At 41.4% G+C, this 27,235-nt stretch overlaps 1 protein-coding gene across 1 annotated transcript; it reads left to right on the top strand.

The window, feature by feature from the left end:
• The first annotated feature begins 3,541 nt into the window (after positions 1–3,541).
• xrn2 (5'-3' exoribonuclease 2) lies at positions 3,542–27,086 on the top strand. Its single transcript, XM_035617928.2, has 31 exons — positions 3,542–3,776; positions 4,445–4,572; positions 4,666–4,777; positions 4,883–4,994; positions 5,386–5,444; positions 5,547–5,636; positions 5,790–5,862; positions 5,973–6,023; positions 6,139–6,296; positions 6,542–6,616; positions 7,021–7,154; positions 7,495–7,552; positions 7,701–7,808; positions 7,941–7,985; positions 8,105–8,239; positions 8,562–8,606; positions 10,091–10,185; positions 11,549–11,684; positions 14,357–14,464; positions 14,587–14,676; positions 15,081–15,153; positions 15,243–15,326; positions 16,041–16,138; positions 16,706–16,785; positions 16,888–16,944; positions 17,138–17,206; positions 17,740–17,868; positions 19,014–19,132; positions 23,534–23,597; positions 25,811–26,027; positions 26,656–27,086. Exons 1-31 carry the CDS (start codon positions 3,702–3,704, stop codon positions 26,716–26,718), a joined length of 2,940 nt encoding a protein of 979 aa, XP_035473821.2. The 5' UTR covers positions 3,542–3,701; the 3' UTR covers positions 26,719–27,086.
• Positions 27,087–27,235: the final 149 nt, after the last annotated feature.

Raw genomic sequence — 27,235 nt, 5'->3', positions numbered from 1 at the left:
TTCCTTCGTCTACGACGAATCTGATTCTGAAGATGAAATCACATCTGCAGTGTCTCTGTGTGAAATTCATCTTTTTGTTGCGAGGTTCTGCTTAAATCTATTTATTTGTGTGGTTATTTTGGATCTAGATTTTAAATTATTATATGTCCTCTACACTGTGTCGGCTATGTTTCTTATTTTATGTGATAAGTTTTATCGGTGTTGTCCCCGTTAAATAATCAAATTAATAAAATAAATATGTGATTTTCACAGACGTTACTGTCCTGACTATCTATCCATCTATCCATCTATCCATCTATCTATCTATCTATCTATCTATCTATCTATCTATCCATCCATCCATCCATCCATCCATCCATCCATCCATCCATCCATCCATCTATCTATCTATCTATCTATCTATCTATCTATCTATCTATCTATCTATCTATCTATCTATCTATCTATCTATCTATCTATCTATCTATCTATCCATCCATCCATCCATCCATCCATCCATCCATCCATCCATCCATCCATCCATCCATCCATCCATCCATCCATCCATCCATCATCCATCCATCCATCCATCCATCCATCCATCCATCCATCCATCTATCTATCTATCTATCTATCTATCTATCTATCTATCTATCTATCTATCTATCTATCTATCTATCTATCTATCTATCTATCTATCTATCTATCCATCCATCCATCCATCCATCTATCTATCTATCTATCTATCTATCTATTAATTATTTGACTGACAGTAAAATATGACCATCAAGTAATCGCTCCTAACCCTGTTACAACTTCTCCACTGTTTGTCTTCTGTTTTATGTGATAATCAATTGAATATATTCATTCTTCAAAGAAGAAATCTGATGCCATCATCTTGGCAGTCACCGACCTTTTTCTTACATTTTATGGACCAAACAATTATTCAAAACAAATCGTTCACCCAGTTTGTGCTCCTCTGGTAGCTGAACAAGAATTCATTATGAGTTTGTTTAAACTGAAGGAAATGCATTTCAGGTTTAGGTTGTGGTTGTCCATTTATGAGACACGTTTGAAAAATTGTGAACGAGATGGAGATTTTGATTTTAACTATTTTCCGCATCCACGACTCAAAGTATGAAAAGAAAAGAAAGGGAATTGTGTCATTAATGCTTTAACAGGAAGTCACACTGGTTCCTGCTGCAAACATCAGACAAACAATGCTGTCGTTTCATATTTAATCACATTTACCAAACAGAAGGAAATATGAATATGAAATTATTATTTTGATAAATGTACATGATTACAATATACATTTTATCTGTCGGCTAAATCAAATCATGGAACATGAGTTCAGTGTCAGTCCATCGCAGTATGATTTTACAGAAAGATTAAATAGCTCCCCAGAAAATCATAATAGCTTATTGTTTTCATTGAACATGATTTTAAGACGCTGATGTTCAGCCTCTTTGCATCTGAAGCTGCAGCTGGAACGAGACAGAATGAGGGGAAAAAGCCAAAGCACGCACACACACACACACACACACACACACACACACACACACACACACACTGGTTATGATGCTGATGATCCCCCACGTGAGGGCGCTCTCCCTCTTCCCCTCCTCTGCCCGTCTGAGAATCATTCATCTCACAGACTCTGAGAAAATGACTCAACCTGTGTGTTTTCATTTGATTTCATCCTGTTTGAGTGATATTGAAAACGTTTCTGCCTCCAGTCGTTTGCATGAAAACAAGAGTTTTGACTCCTGAAATGTTCAAACTGAAACTTTCGGGGGTGAAATTCGGCTCAAAGTTGCTTTTGGTCAAATTTGTGGAAATTAGTCTGCAGTGTGTGTGTGTGTGTGTGTGTGTGTGTGTGTGTGTGTGTGTGTGTGTGTGTGTTTCTGCAGCAGTAAAGTGTGTCTTCATGCCACGTTTCTGAGCCGGAACTCGTTTCAGTTTGTTTCTCACGTCTGTGATTTGCATCCGATGATTTCCCCTCGTTTCACCTGCAGCAGCGTCGATGTTTATGGAAACGGCCTCGTCGGAGGAGGAGGAGGAGGAGGAGGAGGAGGCCAAGTGTTTTCCATCAGCGTCTATAGTCTGCAGCAATAATGACACTGCAGTGTTGATGTCAGGTCGGCCCTGCATGAAGAGAGACGGGGAGGGTGGAGGGAGGCTGGTGCCCCATCCACCCCCCAAAACCCCCACCTGCACCCCTGCTGAATGAACCAGTGAGGAGAGAGGAAAATATCTAATTCCCCTTAAACATGGTGCTGCAGGGAGGAAGTGAGGAGGACCTGAGGAGGAAGTCAGGAGGACCTGAGGAGGAAGTGAGGAGGACCTGAGGAGGAAGTGAGGAGGACGTGAGGAGGACATTAGGAGGAAGTGAGAGGGAAGTGGGAGCGAAGTGAGGAGGACATGAGGAGGAAGTGAGGAGGACCTGAGGAGGAAGTGAGGAGGACCGGAGGAGGAAGTGAGAGGGAAGTGGGAGGGAAGTGAGGAGGATGTGAGGAGGACGTGAGGAGGACGTGAGGAGGACATGAGGAGGACGTGAGGAGGAACTGAGAGGGAATCTGTTCACGGAGTCGCCCATTAAAGGAACATTACGTAAGATCAGACTGCAGCTGATGCAGATTCAGACATGATACGATTACAGGAACGTGAACATGGACACGAGTCAGAGTCTGCAACGAAAGCGTTTAACAAACACAACAATGACAATAATTTAAAAAAGAATTAAAATGATCTTTATTAAAAGGTTGGGATCATTTCAAAACAGAGAAAACAAGAAAGTTTTTTTTAAATATATGAACTGATAACTCAGTATCTGATCATTGTTGGCTTATCGGTGATGCATTGTTTGGTTTATTTTTTTATTAGTTTTGTTTGTTTGATGTGTATTTTTTTCAAACCAGGTCGTTGAGTATTTTTTGTCATTACCAGTTATTATTTTTTATGTTAATTTCATTAATTTATTGATTTTATTAGATTTGTTGTTTCATTTGGTGAAATCCTCCTGGTGCTGAATTTTTCTTGTATTGTTTATCAGACTTTCTTCATACATATAAGAACCAGCCATTTTGAGTATAGCTTGACTGAAATAGAATATCGTTGACTATGAAATGATGCCTGCTATTTTTGCAAACTTTCAAAAGTATCATCTGTTGACTGCGTCTCTGTGAACTTTAACAATCCTTTTTCTGACGCATGTTGATACAGTTTCTGTTTATTTTACTCAAGATTAAATACCTCAAGTAGCTTTTGATTCTGTATAGATTTTCACTTTTTCACTTCTAGTTTAGATTTAAAAATGGTTTCTTTGTGATTTCCATTGTTTTTGTAATTACATAAATCATAATTATTATTATAATTACTAATGATATTTTTGTGATGATTCAAGATATTATTGTAGCATAATTTTATTTGATATAGTCTCAATTATGTATATTATTTTTTACAAATACTCTTTTGCCTGCAGTGCCGCTTTTGACCGCCGGTGTCGCTGTGGGCCGAAGGGGCTCCGCCAGAGTGCACCGGAAACAGGACGAAGTTAACCGGAAGAAGTACACAAAAGGCCGTGGCCAACAGCATGTAGCCGCGGCGGATTCACGCAACATCAACAAACAGTTTTAAATTGAGCCGCTTCGAGCCGTTTCCTACGAGTTGCGCGTATTTTTTTTTAAAGAAGCTGACAGAGAGACGATTCCTCACCGGAGATGGGAGTCCCGGCGTTTTTCCGTTGGCTTAGCCGAAAGTATGCGTCAATCATTGTGCACTGCGTGGAGGAGAAGGTAAGCGGCTAGCATGCTAGCCAGCTAGCTAGCTAACAACAAAAACCGCTTTCTACGTAACCGCTGTCGTGATTTAAAGGTTCGAGCCGTTTAAACGCGCGTGGTTCTGTGAATACACGTTTTAATAATCCATGCGTACACTCGTGTTGCTGCTTTTTCACCGAGACTTCGTGAACTTTTAAGATTTTTTTTTTAGTTCGTCACAAATTCATTTCGGAAAACATCGGAAGTTCATCGGACTTCCCGATGTAAACAAACCCGCCTCACATCTGTAACCGCCGACACAAAGCCTCCCCTTTTAAATGAGTTCATTATTCATATATATTCCACTACGTCATACAGAAAGAAAGACGTGTGCATGGAGCTGATGGAAAATAAAGACAAACTAACAAACTCCGGTAGAAATCAACAATTCTCAATATTGAATTTCGGCGGGAAAAGTCATTGAAGTCGCCGCCACGTGTGTTGTGTTACTGACGCTGTGTGGGGGTCACAGCTCATCTCATATTTTATGATCATTCAGCTGATGTCCTTCAGACCAGGTCCACGTCTTCACGTGACAGCTGTCCAGACTTTTGGAATATTGATAATCCCAAATTGATTTATTGTCTAATTGTCGTTGTCAAACATGTGGTTCACTCTGTCTTTGCTTTTTTCCGCCTCCGCAGGGGAAACAGTGTAACGGAGTCCGTATTCCTGTGGACACGACCAAGCCGAACCCCAACGACGTGGAGTTTGACAACTTGTACTTGGACATGAACGGGATCATTCACCCGTGTACACATCCGGAGGACAAGTGAGGACGTTTACAGCTGATGTCTGTTGAGACCGCGATGTCTGACATGAAGGTCAAACCTTTAATCTCTCTCTCCCTGAACTTTTTTCCCAGACCTGCTCCCAAAAACGAAGACGAGATGATGGTCGCCATCTTTGAGTACATCGACCGCCTGTTCAACATCGTGCGGCCCAGGAGGGTTTTGTACATGGCCATCGACGGAGTGGTGAGTAAATAGAGGGAAATATATGATGTATGCCGTACAAGAAAATCCTTCGGTGGCCGCCCTGAAGTGTTAAGTAGAAATCTCACCGCGTTCGACTCTCCCCAGGCTCCGCGCGCCAAAATGAACCAGCAGCGCTCTCGTCGGTTCCGTGCCTCCAAAGAGGGCGTGGAGCTGACAGAGGAGAAGCAGCGCATGAGGGAGGAGGTCATCCAGAGAGGTGAGGGGCTTTTCAGCACGACACCTCACTCCTGACGGATATTTAGAATCACCTTATTGATCCACACGGGGGAAATTGGGTGTACACGAGTGTCTTTGAGTAGACACAATTATTGTACGGCAAATGGTGGACAACGTTTTCCTTTTATAACTTGATTTTAAAGGAAAAGAACCGGTCTGTTGTTTTAAGACTTTTTGTGCGTTGATATTATTTGGGGCCCGGTCATGTTTCATCAAGTTAACGTTTGTGTTTGAGAGGAAACGCTGAAAGTTGAAGCCCTGAATTTACCAGACAGAATCTTCACTATAGCTCGACAGGCGATGCTGATTATTTTCAATTTATCTTTATTCTCATTTCTCACGTTATTTGATTTTCTTTTTTTTCTCTCCAGGCGGTTATCTTCCTCCAGAGGAGATTAAGGAGAGATTTGACAGCAACTGCATCACTCCAGTAAGTCGTCTGTTTTTACAAGAAAACTTTTTTTATTTACGTGTAACAACCAAATTCCAGGATTTTTCAATAAAAGAGTAATGTGAATTCTTGTGTTTCCAGGGAACAGAGTTCATGGACAACCTGGCACAATGTCTTCGATACTACGTCGCAGAAAGACTCAGCAACGATCCGGGATGGAAGAACGTCACCGTGAGTTTAGCTGCTGCTCAGACTTTCAAACGCAGACAGAGATGTTACAACATTTCTTCTTGTTTTTGACAATCAAAGGTGTGACATGTTAGATTCTTGTTTTTGTGTGTGGATGTAGACGCTGTCGAGTCTTAAACTGTGTTTGTGCTGCAGGTTTTGTTGTCTGACGCGAGTGTTCCCGGTGAAGGTGAACACAAGATCATGGACTACATCCGGAGACAGAGAGGTGCGGTCGCCTCACGCTGGCACATTGGAATAACCAGATTAAATTCTTTCACATTTTGAAACACCGTCAGAAAAGTAACTGACTCGTGTGTTTGTGATTCACTCTTACAGCTCAACCCAACCACGACCCGAACACACACCACTGCCTGTGTGGAGCCGACGGTGAGAATCAGAACTTTAGGAAGATCTGACCCCATTGTTTCTGACAGTTTTGTCTTTTAAATTCCGGCTCGTCGAAGTTAACCCTCTTGTCTTTTTCCGCGATGCGGCCGATCAGCCGACCTGATCATGCTTGGCCTTGCGACTCACGAGCCGAACTTCACCATCATCAGGGAGGAGTTCAAGCCCAACAAGCCCCGACCCTGCGCGCTCTGCAACCAGATGGGCCACGAGATCAAAGACTGTCAGGGGACGGCCCGAGAGAAACAGGGACAAGTGAGCAGTCGCACGTGACAATGGATGATTAAACACACACGCATTTATATAGTTTACAAGAACCTGAACAGCTTTAAGTTTCCAAATGGTTTTTATCTCGTCTTTTGGATAATTTTTTCATTTCATATATTCAGTATAATCAGGCATCTTCTTTACTGTGATGACACATTCTGTAAGGTTTTGTGTTTTAAATAATCCGTGTCACAAGTGAGACGTGACCTCTGACCCCCCGTTTCCTCTTTCAGCATGACGAATTCGCAGACACGATGCCGACGTCTGAGCAGGAGTTCATCTTCATCCGACTGTGTGTGCTGCGGGAGGTCGGTTCTCTGTTCTCTTCATGTTCCTTCTGTTAAAACGTCTGCTGCGCCTCGGTGCAGATGAAACACAATTTGGAAGCGGGAACAACAATCTGCTCTTAGACTGATTCAGAGTTTACAAATCTCAGAACACTCACCTCATTTTAAACTGTTTAGTGGCAGTGATTGAACTGAAGTGACTCTGTAGAATCTATATATTTTAAACAGCTTGTTCTTGATTATTTTCATGGTTTGAAGTAAAATGCGTTTTCAGATTTTTCTTTCTGGCATTTCAAAGTTTTATTGCTTACTTCTTTATGTCCCCATCAGATGTTTGTTATCCAATTCTCCAGATGTTTGACTGGATCAACAACGTCTACTCGGTGAAGTCCGATTTGAATCTGTCGTCCCTCTTGTGTTTCCAGTACTTGGCCAGAGAGCTCACCATGGCCAGTCTGCCGTTTCCCTTCGACTTCGAGAGGAGCGTTGACGACTGGGTCTTCATGTGCTTCTTCGTCGGGAACGACTTCCTCCCTCACCTGCCGTCTTTGGAGATCAGGTGAGCGCCGGAAAAACAGCCCACTGAGGTGTAATAAATTAATTTAAGCAGTTTCTTTTCTTTAAACGATTCCAGCGTTGCTGCAGAAGCCGGAGTCAATTCTTCGCTTTTAACTTCACAAAAAAAACGGGTTTAATTTCAGACGAGTTGTTTTGTTGCTTCAGACGCTGCAGGTGTTTTTTCTCTCTTCTGTCTGTGGAGACGCAACTTGATTAAATCACGTTAACCTCCGACACGGAGCAGCCTGACGTCTGGAGGAGAGAGTCGCACTTCACTGGTTCTCGTCTTTATTTGTACGGCGATTCAAAAAAGTTGACCACCGGTGTTGTGTGTGTTACAGAGAGGGAGCCATCGACCGTCTAGTCAACATCTACAAAGACGTCGTGCACAAAACCGGAGTGAGTATTGTCAAAAAAATGCATTGTGCGAAATTTAGAACACCACTGAACTCTGTTGGAATAGAAATGGTTTCACCGCTGCACTGCTACATGTGCTGAAACACAGAGGATTCGTCTGTTACAGTGATGCGCTTGTTTTTTGTCGCAGGGCTACCTGACAGAGAACGGCTACGTCAACCTGGAGCGGGTGGAGTTGATCATGCAGGCCGTGGGCGTGGCCGAGGACAACATCTTCAAGAAGCGTAAAGAGGACGATGTGAGAAACTTCACCATCTTCCATGGTTCCATTTACATTCACCATTTTTATATTCTGTTTTTTTAAAGATTGCGTTCTGTGTTTTCCCCTTGTTTCCATTTCACTCATATAATTACATCTTTTTTCTTGCAGGAAGGCTTCAAGAGGAGGATGAAAGAGAAACGAAAGAGGATGAAGGTGAGTGAAATAGATGAGTATCCAGAAGTGAAACGTCAGCATCAGCAGAATGAAAATAAAATAATAAAGCTTACTGTACAGTTTACCTTCTTTGTTTTCGCTCTCCGTGTCACTTGCAGGCAGAGAAGCAGCGAGGCCCCGCCTACCTGACCGGCGGGCAGTTCGCCCCGCAGGCCCTGGGTCGACGGGACCGACCCGAGCCCGTCCAGAACGCTCGGCACCAGGCCTTCGACATGCGGATGCAGGGCAACAAGGTACCACTGCTTGTTCTGAGTGTGGAAAAAAAAATTGGGGTTTAGTATAGAACAGAAACTGAACGTTACTGATCTTTGAGGATTCATGCGTGAGAGTATAAACAAACTATTTTACTCTCCTACATTTGTACTTTTGATCATTTATGTCATGTATTGATCACGCTGATTATTTGTAACTGACGAAGTTATTACTCTTGTGAACATCAAGATCCTAGAATGAGATTTGTGATTGAAAACTAGATTTTTGATTTTTTTTTTAAAAAGGCTTTGATGTTTTTACATTGTTGTTTTAAGACTATTTTTTTCTCTGTTTTCCCTCCAGGACGCGGCTCAGTCTCTGAAGGCCACGATGAAAAACGGAGGCAACGTGAGTTCTTACTATCATGAAAGATGCATAATTACTGTAGATTGTGTCAAATCGGTATTGTCTTTATATATACAGTCGCATAACCAGCTAGACTGTCACTCAGTAGAGCGGATATCTCCATCAAGGCCTCCTATAAAAACATTTTAATCAACTAGATCCCCAAAAACTTTTTATTTTAATTTGCACCAAATCTCGCACTCGTAGATACAAGTTGACTGAATATGTCCGATTATTTTCATCAAGATCCGTGAATCGTTCCCCGGAAAATCTATGAGAATGCCAGAAAAAATATTTCATCAACTCTCACTGTTAAAGAAAGTGATGAAAAATTTGCATACCGGCTTTTGAAAACTCGTTGATGAGTCGATCGCACCCTTTGATAAAAGTCCAGAGACGATTTGAGCTCCTCGACGTCTGTCGTCTTTTCTCATGGATATTTAGCCTTGTTTGTGTTCAGACTGTGTGAATGTGTCGGTTGTGAACCTTCGGCTCGGTTCACGGTTGCGTTTTTCCATCTGACGTGAATCTTTAAGTCGTGTTAAGTGTTCAATAAACCACCGGAGGACAAGAGGCGTCGCATTAGCACATGAATGAACGGGGACCAGAGGTCGAGTAGTGGAGGCGGCAATTCGTGCTTATTTATTGTCTCGATCATGTTCCTTCAAATATAGAAACGTACTTTGATTCATACAGACAGTTGCGTCCATAAGTCTTTGGACAGTGACAATCAGCCTCACAGTGGATTTGATGAGTTTGTCGTGATGAGTTTGATAATTTAGTTTCATCAGCTCATTATGAATTTAAAATTCAATATCACTTATTATTCTGTGTTTACAGATGCGTGTTGTTTTTAATTTCTGACCTGTAACCTAACGAGCAAAATTAACAAACTATTCTTCGAGCTCAAATTATCAGCTGATTAGTCGTTTGTCAGAGAAACCATCATCAATAAATCTTTTTCTTCTGGTAAATGATGAATCGAGTGAGTTTGATCTGTGGTGTTTTGATTTATTAATTTTTTTTGCCGGCGGTGTCTCAGGCTGCGGGAAATCGTGATTGACGTTTCATTTAATTAATCAAGAACATGATTAGCAAATTAATCTATAACTCCATAAGTATCCTCAAAATCAGTACTCGTCGCAGTGGGAGTAAAGGAATATTTAATTTTTAATGTACTTTATTTATATATTTTATACGCACACCTCAAAACAATGAAGTGAAACTGTTTGAATTACATTTTAAAACCGTAACTCTTTACAGCAGTTTGCCCAGTTTCTGAGTGGAAACGATAAATACAAAATTTGATCAATGAAATAAGATTTTGAAAATCTGAATCCCACAAGATCTGTTTGTTGGATCTTCGTCGGTGCGTCGCTCGTCGCAAACGGTTCCTGTAGTTGTACCGTCACGATTTACTGTTTCTAAACTCGTTGTTTTATGTATTTTGTTTTTTGCTGTATTCCTCTTGTTGTCGCCCTGCGCAGTCGTCTGCAGGACCCAGCGACGGTGCTGACGGTCGGGGCGTGAAGAGGAAAGCCGAGGACAGCGACAGCGAGCCGGAGCCCGAAGACGTCGTCAGGTAAATCTCCCAACAGGTCGGGTCCGAGCGGGTCAGACGAACCTTGTGTCGAATACGAGCGGCCATCTTGGTTTGTTAAAGTTCGGGAACTGATGTTTACACCCCCCCCCCCCCCCCCTTTACGTGATGAGATACGATGAAGGGAAATTTCAACACTTGTTGATATTTAAATATCACCTTTCATTCACAAATTTTAATCATACCATTTTTAGTTGAAGAAAAAAGTCTGTTGCTTTAAACTGTTGACAATTCTCCGTTGTCTGGTGACTTTGTTCGACGCGCACAGCGTCTTCAGTAGATGTTCACTGTGACCGTCGCCACTGAAACGCCTGGAAAGTGAATCTGTACGGATCAGACTCAGTCGCTGAAGGAGGCGTCGACTAACAGAAGCAGAGAGTCGTTAATGCCACCGAGCTGCAACACAAGATGTTTGACTCTCTGCCACACACACACACTGAACAGCTCCCTGTGATTAATATGGAAAGCAGGGACATCAGGAGTAGAATTCCTCTGTGACGCACTTGTCGAAAGCCGCTAAATCCATGGGGCTAAATTGGTATTCATGGCGGCTTTTCCTTCCTTCCTCTGGAACCCGCGCTCCCCGCGGGGCCGCTACGAAGAATCCGCGGCACAGATGCCGGGTGGGTCCTGGATTATGTGAGCATAGTTGGCACCGTCGCCGCCGCTGCCCCCCCAAAGCTACCAGGAAGTCAGAGCTGTTAAACTAGCGCATCAGTGGTTTATCACTGTACGTGATATATTATAAACAAGTTATATCTGAGCTGTGATGACGTAATTAAGTCCTGGTTTTGTGAACACTTCGTAATTTCAGGTTTTGGTTGTTTTTTTTTAGGATTTGCGACTAACGATTTTCTCGATTTGTTGTTTGTTCAATTAAATGGTGAAAAATTACGATCGTGTTTCCCAAAAACCGCAACATGTTTTGTTTTGTCCACACGACAAAGATATTTTGTTTACTGTCACAGAGGAGCAAAGAAACCAGAATAGATTCACAGAAATGGAAATATACTGTCCTTAACGATGTGTTCATATAAGTTAAATATAGTTACATGAGATGGACCTGACCTCCGTGTGAGTCTCCATTTTTCTACGTATTGAATGCGGTTGTTGAACTAAACGTTCCAGAATATGTCGCATTCACGTTGAATTTTCGGACGCTGCTTGAAGCCGGAAATGGAATCAGCGGTGCGCCACCATAAAGTGTCCCCTGACAACTAGTTGGCGATTCATTTGACGAGATAAAAAAACATATCTCATTTGATTATTGACCTTTTCTTTTTTAAGTTCAGGACTTATGAGGGAAAGTAGTTGTGAGTTGTTGATCAGTGACCTCGTGTCGCAGGCTGTGGGAGGACGGCTGGAAGCAGAGATACTACAAGACCAAGTTCGACGTGGATGTGTCAGACGAAGACTTCAGGAGGAAGGTGGTGAAGTCGTACGTGGAGGGTCTGTGCTGGGTGCTGCGCTACTACTACCAGGTAAAGTGATGTGAACACACACACACACACACACACACACATATTGTAGTTCCTACTGTGGATTAATCCGCAGCTGGAAATAGTCCCCAACAGATTTACCGTATCCAAAAACGATGCAGGAAAATTGTTAACGCTGTTTTAAACAGCTGAGGTTTGTCAAAGACTTCCTCATAGGATTTATTAAAGATGAGGAAAATACAGACACACACACACCAGACTTTCATTTAAAGGTACAGGGCGTGTGTGTGACGGCAGGGCAGTAGGATGTGAAATTGAGGAACAACCCACAATAACAACGGTGGAAATATTTCTACGCAAAACTGATATTTGCAACCATAGAGGAGGATAAACTCACATAAATATCACTTGGACGTAAAATTAAAACAACATCTAATTAAACGAGGCAAAAAAAAATCAACCACATTTAAAGAAATTGCCTTTAAAAAAAACCCCTTTAAAAAAATGTAAAGAGAAAACGCATGTTAACAGAGCGACAGTTTATTTAAAATCTTAAATCTTAAAAGTCAAGAACTTCTAACTGTGGAGTACTTGAACCTCATGTTCCTCCGTACAACTGTTTGCAGTGTGATTACACACAAATATTGATCCTTTTCTGGAAATGAAATAATCATCTGTGGGGCCCTCTCCGGGAGAGCCGGGCGGAGGGGAGGTGGGGGGCGTCCACTCCGCTCGCTTCGCCAATCCACAGCCCGTCCCCCGGGGCCGCTCTGGAGGAATTCATTAGCGCAGGGCCCTCGGCGGGACGGTGGGACGTGTCTGCTCTCTGCAGCCACACATTCACGGTTCTGATCAGAGTTATGATCACACACACCTCGACAACTGACGAGGGGGAAAACAAAAAAAGACCCTGTGTGAACGAGATCCACACTTTGTTTCTGCGTCTCAGGTTTTTCACATCCTTTGTGTTTTCTAGCTCCGTGAGTCTGATGAAGGTTTAAATATGTTTTTATTTGTTTTGATTTTGGAACTGCGTCATCTCGTCATCAACTCCTCAGACAAGGAGAGGCGTTTTTCTTTCTAAAAAGGACTGATGGAATGAAAAAACATATCTCATTAATCATGATTTTATGACTATAGTTCGTTGTCGCCAGTTTATGAAATGCGCTTTCTAATGAATCCTCCAACGTTCAGTTTGTTTCAGAGATCTGTTGATCCTTTTATTTGGTTCTTATATTTTGTAATTATTAAAGTATATAAATACCTGTATTCCTTATGAACCGGTGTACCGAAAGGTGTACCCCTTTATTATTTATTTTTTGACAATTTCACCTTTTTTTCCAGGAAATAATTTTAGTATCTTGTTGAAAACCATCAGACGTGTTTAGTGGACCGATATCTACACATCTGTGAAAGACTATAATATCTAATGATATGTGCTTTTCACAAATTTTTGGACAATTCATAAACTAACACCAGAATGTTGAAATATATATATATATATATATATATATATATGACTTTTTTTCTTCCCTCTTGCTCTCCGACCCTCGAACGGCTCATGGTCACAAAACGAGTTTCTGCCCCGGCGACAAAACATTTTTCGCCACATTACCATAAATGATCTGTGCGATTTAATTTTAACGTGGCGGTCGCGGAGCCTCTTCTGCCTTTTCTCATGCTAAAGTCCCACATTATCATCTGAATGAGCAGCTTTGATAACACGTCGAGTGTCGCAGCTCTGAAGGGACGAGGGATCGCTAGATGATTGGTGGGTCCGCCAAAGGGGACCCGCCTCAGAGGTGCATTGTGGGAAGTGAAGGTCGTTCTCTCGGGGGGGGAATAAGTGGATGTGCAGGGTTGTTTTATTTAAAGATCTTCTTGTGTCCTCCCACATGAACATTTAAAAATGGAGGGAGGGGATTTCTGTAACTTTCTCTCATCTCGATCGATCTGGAAATGTGATTTTGGAGTCGGAGCAGGACTTGGATGTCGTAAAGGTTTTTTAAATGTCAGATTGGATTTTCAGCTTTGTGCTGAAGTGCAGGAAGAAAGAGAAAAGGGGCAAAAGGGGGGGAAAAAAGCTTTATTTTATTTCCATTTCCTTCAACTCATTTAAATCTAATTTTCTCTCCAGCTCATTAGCTCTAAAAATCTTAAAATGAAAAAAATGTAGAAGAACAGAGTCTGCCAACGATTAGATGAAAACAGAGTCAATAATTCATCTTGATCATCAGTTTAATCTTCAAGTTTATCTCTTCGTCTCACAAACACTCTCCGTTTTCATCTCTCTGTATTTTTCATTTTTATTTATCTCCTTCACCTTTTATAAAGATACATCTCTTGTCGTAAAGTGTTTTCTTTGAAGAGGCTGATGAAGCCACGAAGCGTTTCTGCTTGTCTGGATTTTTTCAGCTCTGCTCCGTGATCAAATGGTCTTGTTTGTGTTTCGTTAAATATATATTCTGTTTCTTTTTATCATCAGTTAATCTGCAGATTGATAATTTTTTGTGTGTAAAACATCAGGAAACACGGGAGAAAAGTTTCCTCTTCAAACGTCATACAAAAGACAAGTTACTTTAAATCAAAATGAGAAAAGATGCAAACATTCCATAAATGGTTCATCGATCGGACGTTAAGAGAGATTGACTCTTCATACTTAAAAAAAAGTTTAATATATGTATTTATAAAACTATATTTCTTTGCTTGTACAGGGCTGTGCCTCCTGGAAGTGGTACTTCCCGTTCCACTACGCTCCTTTCGCCTCTGACTTTAAAGATATTAAGGAAATGTTCACCGACTTCGAGACAGACACCAAACCGGTGAGAAGCTTGCACTTCTTTCTCTTCTTCTTCTTCGTCTGTTCTCTGTGATATAAAGATGTTTTATTAATCACACCATTTAGAATATGATGTTGAATATGACAGATTGTTGTTGTCCTCAGTTCAAGCCCCTGGAGCAGCTGATGGGAGTGTTTCCTGCCGCCAGCGGCAACTTCCTGCCTCCAACATGGAGGAACCTCATGTCCAGTCCAGTGAGTTCACAGTCAACATCTTCTCCTCTCCCTTCTTTTCTTTTCATTTCTTTCCTTTTCCCATCTTCTTCTATCCTTTTCTGTTCCTTTTCCCATATTTTCCTTTTCTCTCCTTTTATTTTTTTTCCTTTTCCCATTGTTTCTTTCCTTTCATTTTCTTTCCTTTTTCTCTCCCCAATCATCTCCTTCCCCATCTTGTTCTTCTCTTTTCTTTCCGGAGGCTTTTTAAATATTCATGAAAAAACATAACAACCAAACGATACATTTTAAGAAAAAAGGAAGACTGTGACTATCTGACATTTTATCTGGTGCAGAATTAAAGTTCTTGAAGTATTGAAAATCAAAGGAGCTGCTTCCTCGTCTCTTCTTCAGCCCCTTTTAAGTCTCTGGTTTCTTCTTCTCAGGAATCTTCTATCATCGACTTCTACCCCGACGACTTCGCCATCGACCTCAACGGCAAGAAGTACGCCTGGCAAGGTGAGTTGCCGTCGCGCTGAGTGAATCTCATCCAGACATGTGAATCTACTTCTTCCTGTTTACACTCTGACGTCTGCTTCCTCTTCCAGGTGTGGCCTTGTTGCCGTTTGTGGATGAGCGTCGGTTGCGGGCGGCTCTGTCAGACGTCTACCCGGAACTCTCGCCCGAGGAAGGTGAGCTCAGCTGCTGCTGCGCGGTGACGCTCTGTGTTTCACACGTCTGATTTAAAAAGAGTCTGAGAGTCACGAGGTTCACACTCAGCTCCTCGACAGAAACGTGAACAGAAAAGTTCATGTGTTTTCTGAAGAAGAAATGTGAATTGAAGTTGTTTTGATAGTGAACAGGTTTCATGTCGATGTCTCATCTGTCTCCTGTCGTCGTCCAGCTCCTCAACTCAAATGAACAAGTCGCCGTCTTTATTCTGAACTCAGTTATTCAGTCTCATCTTTTCACTCTTCAACCCACTTCTTTCCTTTCCTCTCCTCTTCCCTCATTTCTTTCCTCTTATTCCCTCTTTTCTTTCCTTCACCACTCATTTTTTTTCTCATTTCTTTTTCTTTCTACCCATTCTTCAACCCACTTATTTTCCCTTTCTTTTCCTTTCCTCTCCTCTTCTCTCATTTATTTTCCTCTCCTTTCCTTCACCTCTCCTTTCTTTTGCTTTCCTCCCTCCTCTCAGTTCTTTTTACCCACTCTTCAACCGACACCTTTCTTTACTTTCTACATCTCCTTTCCCTTTTTCTTTTCTCTTCTTTTTCAGTCCTTTTCTTTTCCTCTCCTTTCTTCTCCTCTTCTTCAACCGACTAATCTCCTTTCTTTTCCTTTAATTTCCAGTGATCTGCTTTCTTCCCTCCCTCATCTCCTCCGTTATCTCGTTTCTGTTGCAGAGAAAAGAAACAGTCTGGGAAGCGACGTCCTGTTCCTCAGTAGATCTCACCCGCTCTTCGACTTCATCCACGAACTTTACCGCACAGAATCTCACGAGGTAACGAAACTCAAAACCCCAACTCACTTGGGCGACACAAGCACGAATTCAGATTCAACCCAAATTTTATACCATGACAGCAGCAAGAAATAACGTTTATTTTATTTTTATTTTTATTTTTTTGATTTGTTCTAAGTCATCTTGTTCATCCGTGATAAGAGTCGTTCTCTGTGGTTCCAACTCTGACATCCAGAGAAAACATCTGCGATGCTCGCTGCAGATGTTTTTGTCCTGTGTTGCATTTTCTTCATCCCGTTGATTAAACATCTGTGAACCGAAGCGCTCGGTGTTTGTTTCGCCGGGTGAAAAACTTTTTAATGAGCAAAAAACGCAGCAGCGAGTAAATCGTAATCATGGTTACACAACTCGGTTGTGAAGAGTTTATCACCCGGTGGGAACCGTTCCATGCCGTAGGCAACTCTACTGTTCAGAGCTGAAAGAGTTCAACCTCTGGGGAACAAAACTTACAGCCAGTTCTTCATGTAATGATGTAATGAGGATAAATAATCAAATGGAGTGTAGCAACAGATATGACTTCACCGTGTTGATCCGTCCTCGTCTCCTCAGGACACAGACATCCCGGCCGAGCTCTGCCATGGAATCCTCGGGACATTAAATCTGGATGACAACCCAATTCTACCAGACAAGTGAGAAACTCTCTCCGACAAACTCTCCTGGTCAAGTCTTTTGACTCATTTGACCTCATTTATTAATATATTTATTTTGTTTGTTTGCCGCTCTCTCTCCAGATCGGTGCCATCGCCCATCCCGGTGCTGAGGGACATTTCACAGAACAGTGCGATCGGGTAAGAAGCGTCAACATGTAACGATGGTTTTAACTATGAGCAAGTTAATTTAGAAAATAAGTTTAGTGTTAATGGATAAATGTATATTTGATTTTTAAATTCATCTTCAGAGAATAATCCTTGAGGTTAAACATCACAAACTCAGGATCTGTGTGTCGAGGAGGAAAATGATTTTTCCTCTTTGTTTTTCCAGAGTGAAGTTCAGGGATCCACAGTTTGCAGATGGTTTTGTGTTCAAGGCTGTTCTGCTGTCTGGAGCCAAGTGAGGACTTTTCAGTTTTTGATCTTTTATGAAACATGAAAGGCTCTTGTTGTATTTTTCAGGTTTCTTTCGTCATTCTGCTTATTTAAGGATATGTTTATTGTTGTTTTATATTTTTCCGATTATCAACAAATCCCATAATTTTACTAAAAACCTGTAAATCTCAATACTTTTCTGTCCTCACGGCTTCAGCATTATTGTTCCCTAAAGACGTAAAAATCTTTTAAAACCACGAGGCCCAACAGTCATGAAACTTTATCGCCAAGTCTCTCACACTCATAGAATCTGTCACCTGAATGAGTCTTGATTGTTTTTCATCTAGATATGTGAATTATTCCCTGTGAATAATTTTTAAAGAAGGTGATTTTAAAAAACAACATCCAGGCCCCGCCCCTTTGTCCAGATCCACACCAACGTTTCATGGATTCTTTCTCACTCCCAAGTTTTGTAGACATCTTTTCAGTATGTTTTTGCATAAGCCTGTTTTAAATCAATTTGTGAGTCTCACTTTAAGACCTTGTCTGTTTTTTCAGGATGCCCAACAAGGTGCTGAAACCAGGCGACTGGGAGAAGGGGAACCGGGAGCCCTGGAGGCCTCAGCTGGGCTTCAACCCCAACAGGCACCAGGCTCATCTGGACCAGTCCGGCTTCAGGGCCCTGGGGTGAGTAACAGTCAAACCTGATTCATGCAGAGTCTTACAGGCTGTAAAATAAATTCTTTCAAATTCAAATGTCTCTCGGACGGAAAACTAACACAAAAAAATGTCTGATGTCACAGTGAAACATGTGAAGCGATGCAGATTCTGCAGTGACTCTGAATTTGAGAGAAGATAATTTTAAAACTGTGTTTGAATGTTTGCTCCCTCCTTCCCCCCTCCCTTCCTCAAAATGTTCCCCATTAACCAGCCATCCTTGATTATCATCCGAGCGCCACACGTTGATATTATCATTAAGGGAAAATGTGAATAATTGAACATCTGGCTCGTCCCCGATGTTTGGGGAATTAATCATGCACGGATTCGAAGTAACGGAGTTCCAATTTTCTTCTTTTCTTTTTCTCTCTCCGGCTCAAACCGAGTGAGATCAGTGAATCAGGCGGTTATGAGCCTGGATGGGGCCGAACAGGCAGCTGCTCCTGGGGCAGAGTGTCGCTCAGGGCGTCATGATGATGATGATAATGGGAATGTCACAACATTCTGTGTATGTCTCCAGGTCCTTAAAGAGGCCTGGATGCCCTTGAATGTCTGGTTCCAAAGCTTGTGTTTTTATTTGTGACCTTTATTGTCCAACTAAAACTTAAGTATAATGTCACTGAGTAGCCAAGGCCCAACAGTCGAGAAATACGCTAGACCTGATAATTTTATTTCCCGGGAAATTGGTGAAAATGTTTAGTTTTCCTTAACATCTCCTCTCACAACGTTAGAGAAAGTGATAAAAAATTCCTGGATCCGAAACCTTTGTTCTTCCAGTTTACTGTAAATCTGTTGTGGAGTTTTTTTGATCCTGATGACAAACAAACAAACACATAAACAGACAGACACATGGACAAGGGCATGAAAACATAATAATTATTATTTATTAAGCTTTAATCAGTCATACGCTCGTCATCAGGACTTTGTGATTTGATTTGCAACAACTTTTAATCCACTTTTGATTGAAAGACTGAATCAAGTCTTTTTCTGAAAACAACAACACGGACAGTTTATACTCATGTTAACCAACCACAGACCGTTTATATAAATGATGTATTAAGTGAAGCCACTGCAGAAGTGTTTTGACGGATCGACTTCTTTTTCTCTCCCTCCAGTCACAGTATGAACAGGAACCAACATGGCGGAGGACAGTACAGCAGCGCACCGCCGCCCAACAGCTACCAGAGAGGAAACTACCGTTCTCCACACGGCAGCGGCCACCAGCCGTTCCAACGTAAGAACACACACACACTGAGGCTACGGCCACAGCAAAACAATTTAGTTTTACCACTTTTCGCTTTTGCCACAGTCACCTGAGAAATGTTAGGTGGCTCTGAATTGCAAATCACAACGATGAATCGGAAAACACGGCGGCAAATCTTTAAAAAAAGAGCAGCAAATTTATACATTTAATAAAAACAAGGGAAAATTTTAAAAAACAACATGGACAAATAAAAAAAATGCGTGAACTCTACACTGACGCGTCACTGACTTGATTTTTAGCGAGCTAAATGTCTAGACCAATCAGAGCGCAGGACAGGTTACGATAAAAACAAAAAGGTTACCAGGAGGATCATTTGAACTGTTGACCTGCACTTCATCCGGTCCAGTATCTTCCCCAAGGGACAGAAGGAGCTGGGAATCGAACCTACAAATTTTCTGGCGGCATCTGGTGTTTAAGTTGTAAACCGCAACCAACTGTGCACCCGACAGGGGACACTTTATGGTGACACATTCGTGAACGCAACATATTCAGGACCGTTTGTGCAACAAACGTATTCAACACGACGTAAAACATGGAGACTCACACGGAGGTCGGGTCCACCTCATGTTACTATATTTGACTCGTATATTAACACATAGTTACGGACAATATATTAAATAAAGATTTCTGTGAATAAGTTCTTATTCACAGAAATCTTTAATGTTTAAAAAACAAAACGTGACTTGTCGTGAAGCGACTCTGGTATTGGCGACTTGAGGAATGTGATGATCCGGAGAAGTGGTGCCGACTCTTTTGTCCACACAACACTTTCTCAGGACCGATCCTCTGCTCAGCCGGTTAATCACCTTGGGCTTTACTGCTCTAGGCTTTTGTGGTTGGGGGGGTTGGTTGGTTGGTGATTAGCGTTGTGGGGGAGGGGGGGTAATGAGGCATTGGACTGGCCCCCCCCCGTTCGATTGGCCGCGTGATGCGCTCTGAAGAGGGTTTGAAACCAAAGTTAACTCGCTCCCTTTGACGGCGCCGCCGCCTCCCGCGGTGATGCGTCAACAACGCCACCTCTGAAACATGCGGGGGCGGCTTTGTGACCGGCCGGTGGTTTTAATAAACCGGCTCGCTCGCTGCCGGCGGCCATTGTTGTCTTTACACCACAAGTGACACCACATTTAATCCAAAGGGCATAAGAGTGATGAGCCTCCGATCTCTGCAGTCACTTGAGAGGAACGACTGTTCTCGCTGGTGAGGAGGCGTCAGTTGTTTGGTCCTTAAAATGTTGTAAAGTGTCGATCGTGTTTCCCCAAAACCACCAAGAGGATTTTTTGTTTTGTCCTCACACTAAAGATATTCAGTTTACTCACAGAGGAGCAAAGAGACCACAAAATATTGACGTTTAAGAAGCTGAAATCAGAGAATTGTAACTTTTAGAAACTGCTTAAACTAATTATCAATATAGTTGGTGATTAATTACTAAACAATTCATCTATTTATTGTTGCAGCTGTAGTATTTTTACTCTCAAAACTTATATCTGCTGTCAAAGAAAAGTCTTTGGGGCTTCTTAATATTTTAAGTGGTCTGAACTATACAAGAGATTGTTTTAGTGTTTTTTATTGATGCTGTAAAGAGAAAAGGTTTTAAAATGGTTCATCAGAGATATGAACAGAAACAGAATTTTACAGAAGTTTGTAAGAAAGTTGGTCAAAAGTTCGGACAATAACTCAACATCATTATTTATCAACTAGAGCCTGATCGATTTATGGGTATCTGTGTCTGCGTTTATGTTGCTGCTGAACGTTTATTTTACAGAATAAAATATGCTAAAAAGATATTTGTTCATATTTTATGTAAAATATATTTTTCCCATTCTTAAAGTCAGTTCTATATATAAGGTTGTATTTTTTGTCTTTTTAAATTATAGTTATTTATAATCAAGTTCATGGTTAAACTGTAAAATATCACGACTTTATTGAATTCATTTGTCATAAGGGTTCGATAACGACATCTTGACAAATATATGTATATTTTAGAAAATATATATATATATATATTTATCAGCTGACGGTATCAAAACATGTTTTCTCCCTAATATCATCGTTGACCTTTAAAATCCATGAGTCGACCTCTAATATCAACTTCCTGTGTTATGTCGTGATTGTTATCATTTTTATTATTATGTCGTAAAGTTCTTTTTTAACCACGCCTTAAAATTCTTAATCACAGTCGTTGTCGTTTTGTCCTTTTCTTTGGATGTCACTTTTTTTCTTTAAATTTATGTAATTTAACACAGGCCTGCTTTTAAAAAGTTTGACTCACTTTATTTAACATGAAGAATTTCTTAAAGGGAAAAAAGTAGTTTGTGGTGTTTGTACAGGAAATCACAAACTTTGTCTTTTCGGGGTTTGTCCCTTTTCTAAGATTATCGATTTGTGCGACACAAGGTGGAGTTTGTGGCTGATGAAGTTCTTGTCGGTCGTCTTTGTCCGTCACACAGAAGAGAAATTGTCCCCGCGTCTGTTTCCAGCTCTGAGTCAAACAGTCGCTGAACTAATTGAAAAGACGTTTAGTTGTTCGCTGCAGTCGTAATCCCGGCGTTAATACGTCAGACAACAACGGCGTCTTTTAAGGATTTAAAGCGTAATCCTCTGTTGGCTTGGAAGGTCTATACACTTTCAGATCATTGTTAATTAAGGAGATTGACAGGTGTCCACTTGTAATTCTGTCTTTTGAGGAAGAGGAGAGGAGCGGGGACACTGTGGAGTTATAATTGGAGGCCGGCTGGGTGGTCCACTTAGAGTTTGTTGGCGGAGGAGATAATCAAACATGAAAACTGAAAAGACACAGAAACAAAATGATAATGCGCTGACAGCAGTCGACCTGCTGGAGGATAATCGTGTGGTTTTTAGTTATTTTTTGCAGCGGGTCAGCAAGAGAACCTGGTGGATCGTTTCCCTCTTGACTTCCTGTTCTATCGATTTATCTTCTCCGTTAATCGATTAGTTGTTTGGTTCGATCGTGTTTCACCAAAACTCTCAAGACGATGTTTTGTTTTGTCCAGTTTACTGTCACAGAGAAGCAAAGAAACCAGAACACATTCACCTTTAAGTAACTGAAATCAAAGAATTTAGCCTTTTTTTCTCTTAAAAACTACTTAAACCGATTATCAAAAATAGTTGGAGCAGCTCTTGTATTTTTATTCTCACAAGACTTTTATCTGCTGTCAAAGAAAAGTGTTGTAAAACATTTTTTATTTCTTGCTTCTTAAAGCCCCAGTGTATAATTTTTGTAATTTTCTGTTGGTAAAGTGTCAAATGTCAACCAACTGAGCGACCGACAGGGGACACTTTATGGTGGCGCACCGTCGATTCCACTTCCTGTTTCCGGCAGCGACTGAAAATTCAACGCTAACGCGACGTATTCTGGATGTTTAGTTCAACAACCGTATTCAACACGACGTAGAAACACGGAGACTCACTCGGAGGTCGATCCACCTCATGTGACTATATTTAACTCATATATGAACACATGGTTATGGACAATGTATTCAATTTCTGTGAATGAGTTCTTCTGAATATTACACACTGTGGCTTTAAAGATCATTTACTTCTCAACATCCGGTATCGGTCTGGTCAGACTCAAAAAAAACAAAGATAATCAGGGTTTTTTTTTCATTATCATGGAAGATGAAGAAAAACAGGAAATATTCAGCTGTAAATGGCTCATGTTGCCTCAGATGTCAATATAAATATTGGGATGATAAATATCAGTTTCCTGCTCCATCCTCCAATATGTTTCATGTGTTTAAGTATCTTCCTCCGGGTCGCCGCCCTTATCCCCCCCCCCCCCCCCCCCCCCCCCCCCCCCCACCAATGAAAACAAACAAGTCCGCAGCTCGCAGCTGGTCATCGCCTTGGCAACGTTGAATCTGGAAGAAGCAGGTTTTTTTTAAGTGTGTCTTTGTGAAGGGCTCGCGGCGATGGAACCGAGGTACTTGAGGTTGGCCACAATGCCGCCGCCGGCTGAATGCTTATTTCATTTTCTGAAGAGGGAAAAAAAATGCAAATGTAGGAGCCGCCACCGCTTCTCCTCCTCCTCCGCAGTCCGCCGCCGCGAGTCCACATCTGAAAAGAAGTTTAATTTTATCGTGACAACGGATTTCGCTCTGTATACATGATTGTCTCGGTGACGGCCCGACGCGAACGAGGGGTCAATTAATTAGTTTCCAGGTTTTTAATGTCAGATCTGCAGTTTAACTCAAAACAAGTCGATGAGTCGGACGACGTGAACGTGAAACATTTCTCCTCACGTGTGGAAATCACGTGTAAAAAAAAAAATAATAAGTTTGAAGATCTGCTGCATTAATAACTGTCCATAGAGAACCTGAGTTCTCAACATGTCGTCTGTTTCTTTCCCTGCAGATTCCAGGCAGAACAGTTTGTTGGGAACGCCGCCCTCCTTCCAGCAGCAGCAGCAGTATCCCAGGTGAGTCGGCAGAGTTCCACGTGTTCGACTTCCCCGTACTTCCTGTTCCTCCTGCGTTGACGTAAAACACTAATTTTAAGACGTGGATTCTAAAGGTGGTTTCTTTTCTTTCTCCCTCCCTCAGTTTTGTTTTTTCCTTGTTACGATCATATGTTGAATTAAACATTATTTGAGCTCATCTCTGATTTAAATTTCCTGCCTTTTCAACACGGGCGCTCTTCTTGCCTTCCTCCGTCGAGGGGCTTCGCCGCCTCCGCCGCTGAATTAAGACTTTCCCCCCCGTCGCTCTAAAACAAATTTCTCTCGAGGAGGTTTGTGCAACTTAATGAGGCGGCACTAATGCAGTCGGGAAGCCGCGTCGCTCTCCGTACACAGAGACCCGGCTATTGATTCTGGCTCCAGGCCTCTTCTTTTTTTTCAGTCAGGTGCCTCTGGTCCGACGTCCCTCCGGCCCATTGTGGCCACGTGTCACCGCAGGTCAGCCGTTATTAGCGCCAACCGAAGAAAACAGTTTATTTTTCTTTTTTTCTTCGCTGCGTCGGGACCCCGAGCGAATGAGATGCAGCAGAAGGAAACTTGGAGAGCGAGCGGGGGATTACGGATTTCCTCGAGCTGCGTTAAGTCCGGCTCTGGGCCCCGAGTGTGACATGGTTCAGTAATGAGGGATGGCGTCGCCGCCGCTCGCTCTCAGCTCTTTGTTAGGAAGAAGAGAGTTTTTTAATATCGACACATTGTTCCGGAGGCGGGTTGAAGAGTCCCGGTGCGTCGGCTCCCACGGGCGCCGTGTGTCCCGACTCGTCTCAGGGGGATGAGGGACGATGAGGGAACCATCCCGGGACCGAACAAGACCACGGTTCATTTCACACTCTTATGATCTTATGACTGTTTGATTGAGCGTCGACGGCGTTTTATCTCCTCTGAGAGTTTTCGATCCCTCGCGAGTCGATTGGAGGGATTTCGGCGAGGTCACGTCAAAGAGCCACTCCTGCTTCTGGATCAGGAAGATCAGCATTTTTTATTGTGATATGAATATATCTAAGTTTTATTTCTGAACGATAAATAAAATCACAAAAGAATAAATTAATTAATGAAAGTTTAAACTTCTTCTTGTCAAACTTTTAAACTAAACCAGGCCTGAGATGAATTATTATTTTCATTATCAATTTTTTTTCAGATTAATCGGGATTAAAAGTTTTTGACGCGAAATATTTACAAAAACAAAGAAAATGATTTTAAATGAACAATCATATTTCAAAATCACAATGTGTCGATGGACAAAAATAATCAGCAGCTAAGTAATTTTTAAAATTCAACTTTGAGATATAATAATGTTCAGAGCACGACCTTTTGGGGCTGATATCGTTATTAAAGAAAAACATTTGTGATACCGATATATCGACTGGAATTAAATATATATTTTTTAAAAATTGTCAAAGATTCCTTAGATGTCGTTAAACCTCAATCAGATAAATGTGATTGAGGTTTGACATTTTACAGTTTGACAATAAACTCTACTATGAATGACTATAAATAAAAAGACTTAAATACAACCAAATGTATAGAACTTGAAAAAAATGTTTTTAATTATATAGATCAGCCATTTAACATTTTTCACAATTTTGTTATTTCAGAAACTTATTGCAGAAACAATGACTCAATCATCAAAATGGTTTTGATTGATAGATGATTATTCTATTAATCAATTTATCATTTCATCCTTTTATTTCTGCTTGTTGTGATTTAAAAATTAGGTTTCAGGATTTCTTTTTTCATTCATTTCTCTCAGCGTGAATTTTTTTTTTTATTCCATATCTAGGACGTGGTCTCGAACATCGGCATCAGAAAGTTGGGTTTTTTTGAACGATATGTAACGATGGAAGCAAACGCGGATTTTAATTTCTGTATTTAAAAGATAGAAATTTTAAGACGTCGACGTCGCAGAGCAAGAGAAACTTTAGTTTCACTGTCAGATTCATCAGAAAGTGACGATGTAGTTCTTAGTGACCGACTCTTTCTTGTGAATGAACTTGTGGAAAAGTTTCTTCTAACTTCACACGGTGAAGTTTCTTCTTCTTCTCTCTTTAAATCCACAGAAACTCAAACTGCTGGTGCGTTTAGTTTTTTATAAAAATGTGTTTTAGTTGAAGATGTTGTCGTGGAGCTTGACGGAGTTTCCTCAGAATCTAACGACTTCGATGTGTCTGTGTCTCCAGGCAGCAGCAGCAGTACGGAGGAGGAGGAGGGGGAGGGGGGGGTCACGGCTGGGATCGGGCCATGCAGTCGCAGCAGTCGTCGTACCAGCAGAACGCCAACCGTGGGCGGGGCGGAGGTGGAGGCGGCGGCGGCTACCAGCAGCGCTACGACCAGCGCAGAGACGACTGGCAGGATCGCCGGGACGATCGCCGGGACAACCGGGGGCAACAGCATCAGGTAAATACTGAGCCTGCGACCTGACGAGCTGCATGGGGGGCGGAGCTAACAATGTTGTAGGTCGTTTGATCATCACTGGTTTTTAGTTTTCTGAAAATCGATTAATGGACATGATGTTTCAGTTCTAAAATATTGTCTTGACTTTATCTGAAGAATCTGATTTTTGACTCTTCACTAAAACATCTGACATTTCATTTTTTTAGGATTTGAACCAGAAACTCAAACATTAAATGCTCACAGCAGTTTCCACTCAGAATTATCAGGACATTTTCTTTTTTCTTTTGTTTCCTTTTTTCCTTTTGAGTAAAACTTTATTAAAACTTTCTTCTCAACACGTGTCGTGAGTTTGGCGAAGAGGAATATTTATTCCTGTCGATGTTTTTAACACATGACGTTCGTGAAACTCACTCTGGGTCGTAAAAAGATTGAATATGAATTAAAACGGCAAAAACTTTGTTGATTTTCATTTTTCTTTCCTTTTCCATCTCTTAAAGAGGAGGAATTCATTTTAATTCTTCTTTTATTCTGCAGAGTTTAAATGGTTAAATAAATTGAATGTCTTCTTCAGATAAAGTTATAAAACGTTGTTTGAGTTGTTCCACATGTAACTTGGTTGTTTTGTGTCCAGGGCCGAGGCTCCTTCCCCCCTCCTCCTCCCCCTCCCCCCTCCAGGAGATACGAGTGGAACTAGAACTCTGACACGACGACGGACTGTAAAGGGGGGGGGGGGGCAACATTTTTAAAAGGAGAAACACGTCGTCATCATTTTTTTTTTCACTTTATTGTCTTGTACAATTGTAATTCTCTTTTTTCCCTTTCTTTTTATCCTTTACTTTCAAAGAGAACTTTGTCGTGTAAATGTGATTTTTAAGATAAACTGTAACACTCGCGAGTCGAGGACAAAGTGTCCGGTCGCGTTTCTTCTTTTTGAGAGGAAGTCTCCAAAAACGGTCGTCGTGATTTACAGCACGAGACGAAGAAGAGGAAAGATGTCGCTCAATGTTGGAATCATATTTGTCTATGTCTCTGGGAAAATAAACTTGTTTGGTTTCCAATGAAGTTTTTTGTTCTTTTTACTCTCTTTTTTTTTATTTTATTTTTTTTTTAAGAAATTTGATGATTTTTAGAAAAATTTATTTAAGTTGAAAATATTTAAGGCATTGGAAGTTTAAAAGTCTTTAAGTTTAAATTTCTTATCACTGCTTCAA

This window comes from Scophthalmus maximus, chromosome 18 (genome assembly GCF_022379125.1).
Source record: "Scophthalmus maximus strain ysfricsl-2021 chromosome 18, ASM2237912v1, whole genome shotgun sequence".
Lineage (NCBI taxonomy): Eukaryota > Metazoa > Chordata > Actinopteri > Pleuronectiformes > Scophthalmidae > Scophthalmus > Scophthalmus maximus.
Note: the sequence above shows the minus strand (reverse complement) of the source record. Positions and strands in the feature narration are given on the sequence as shown.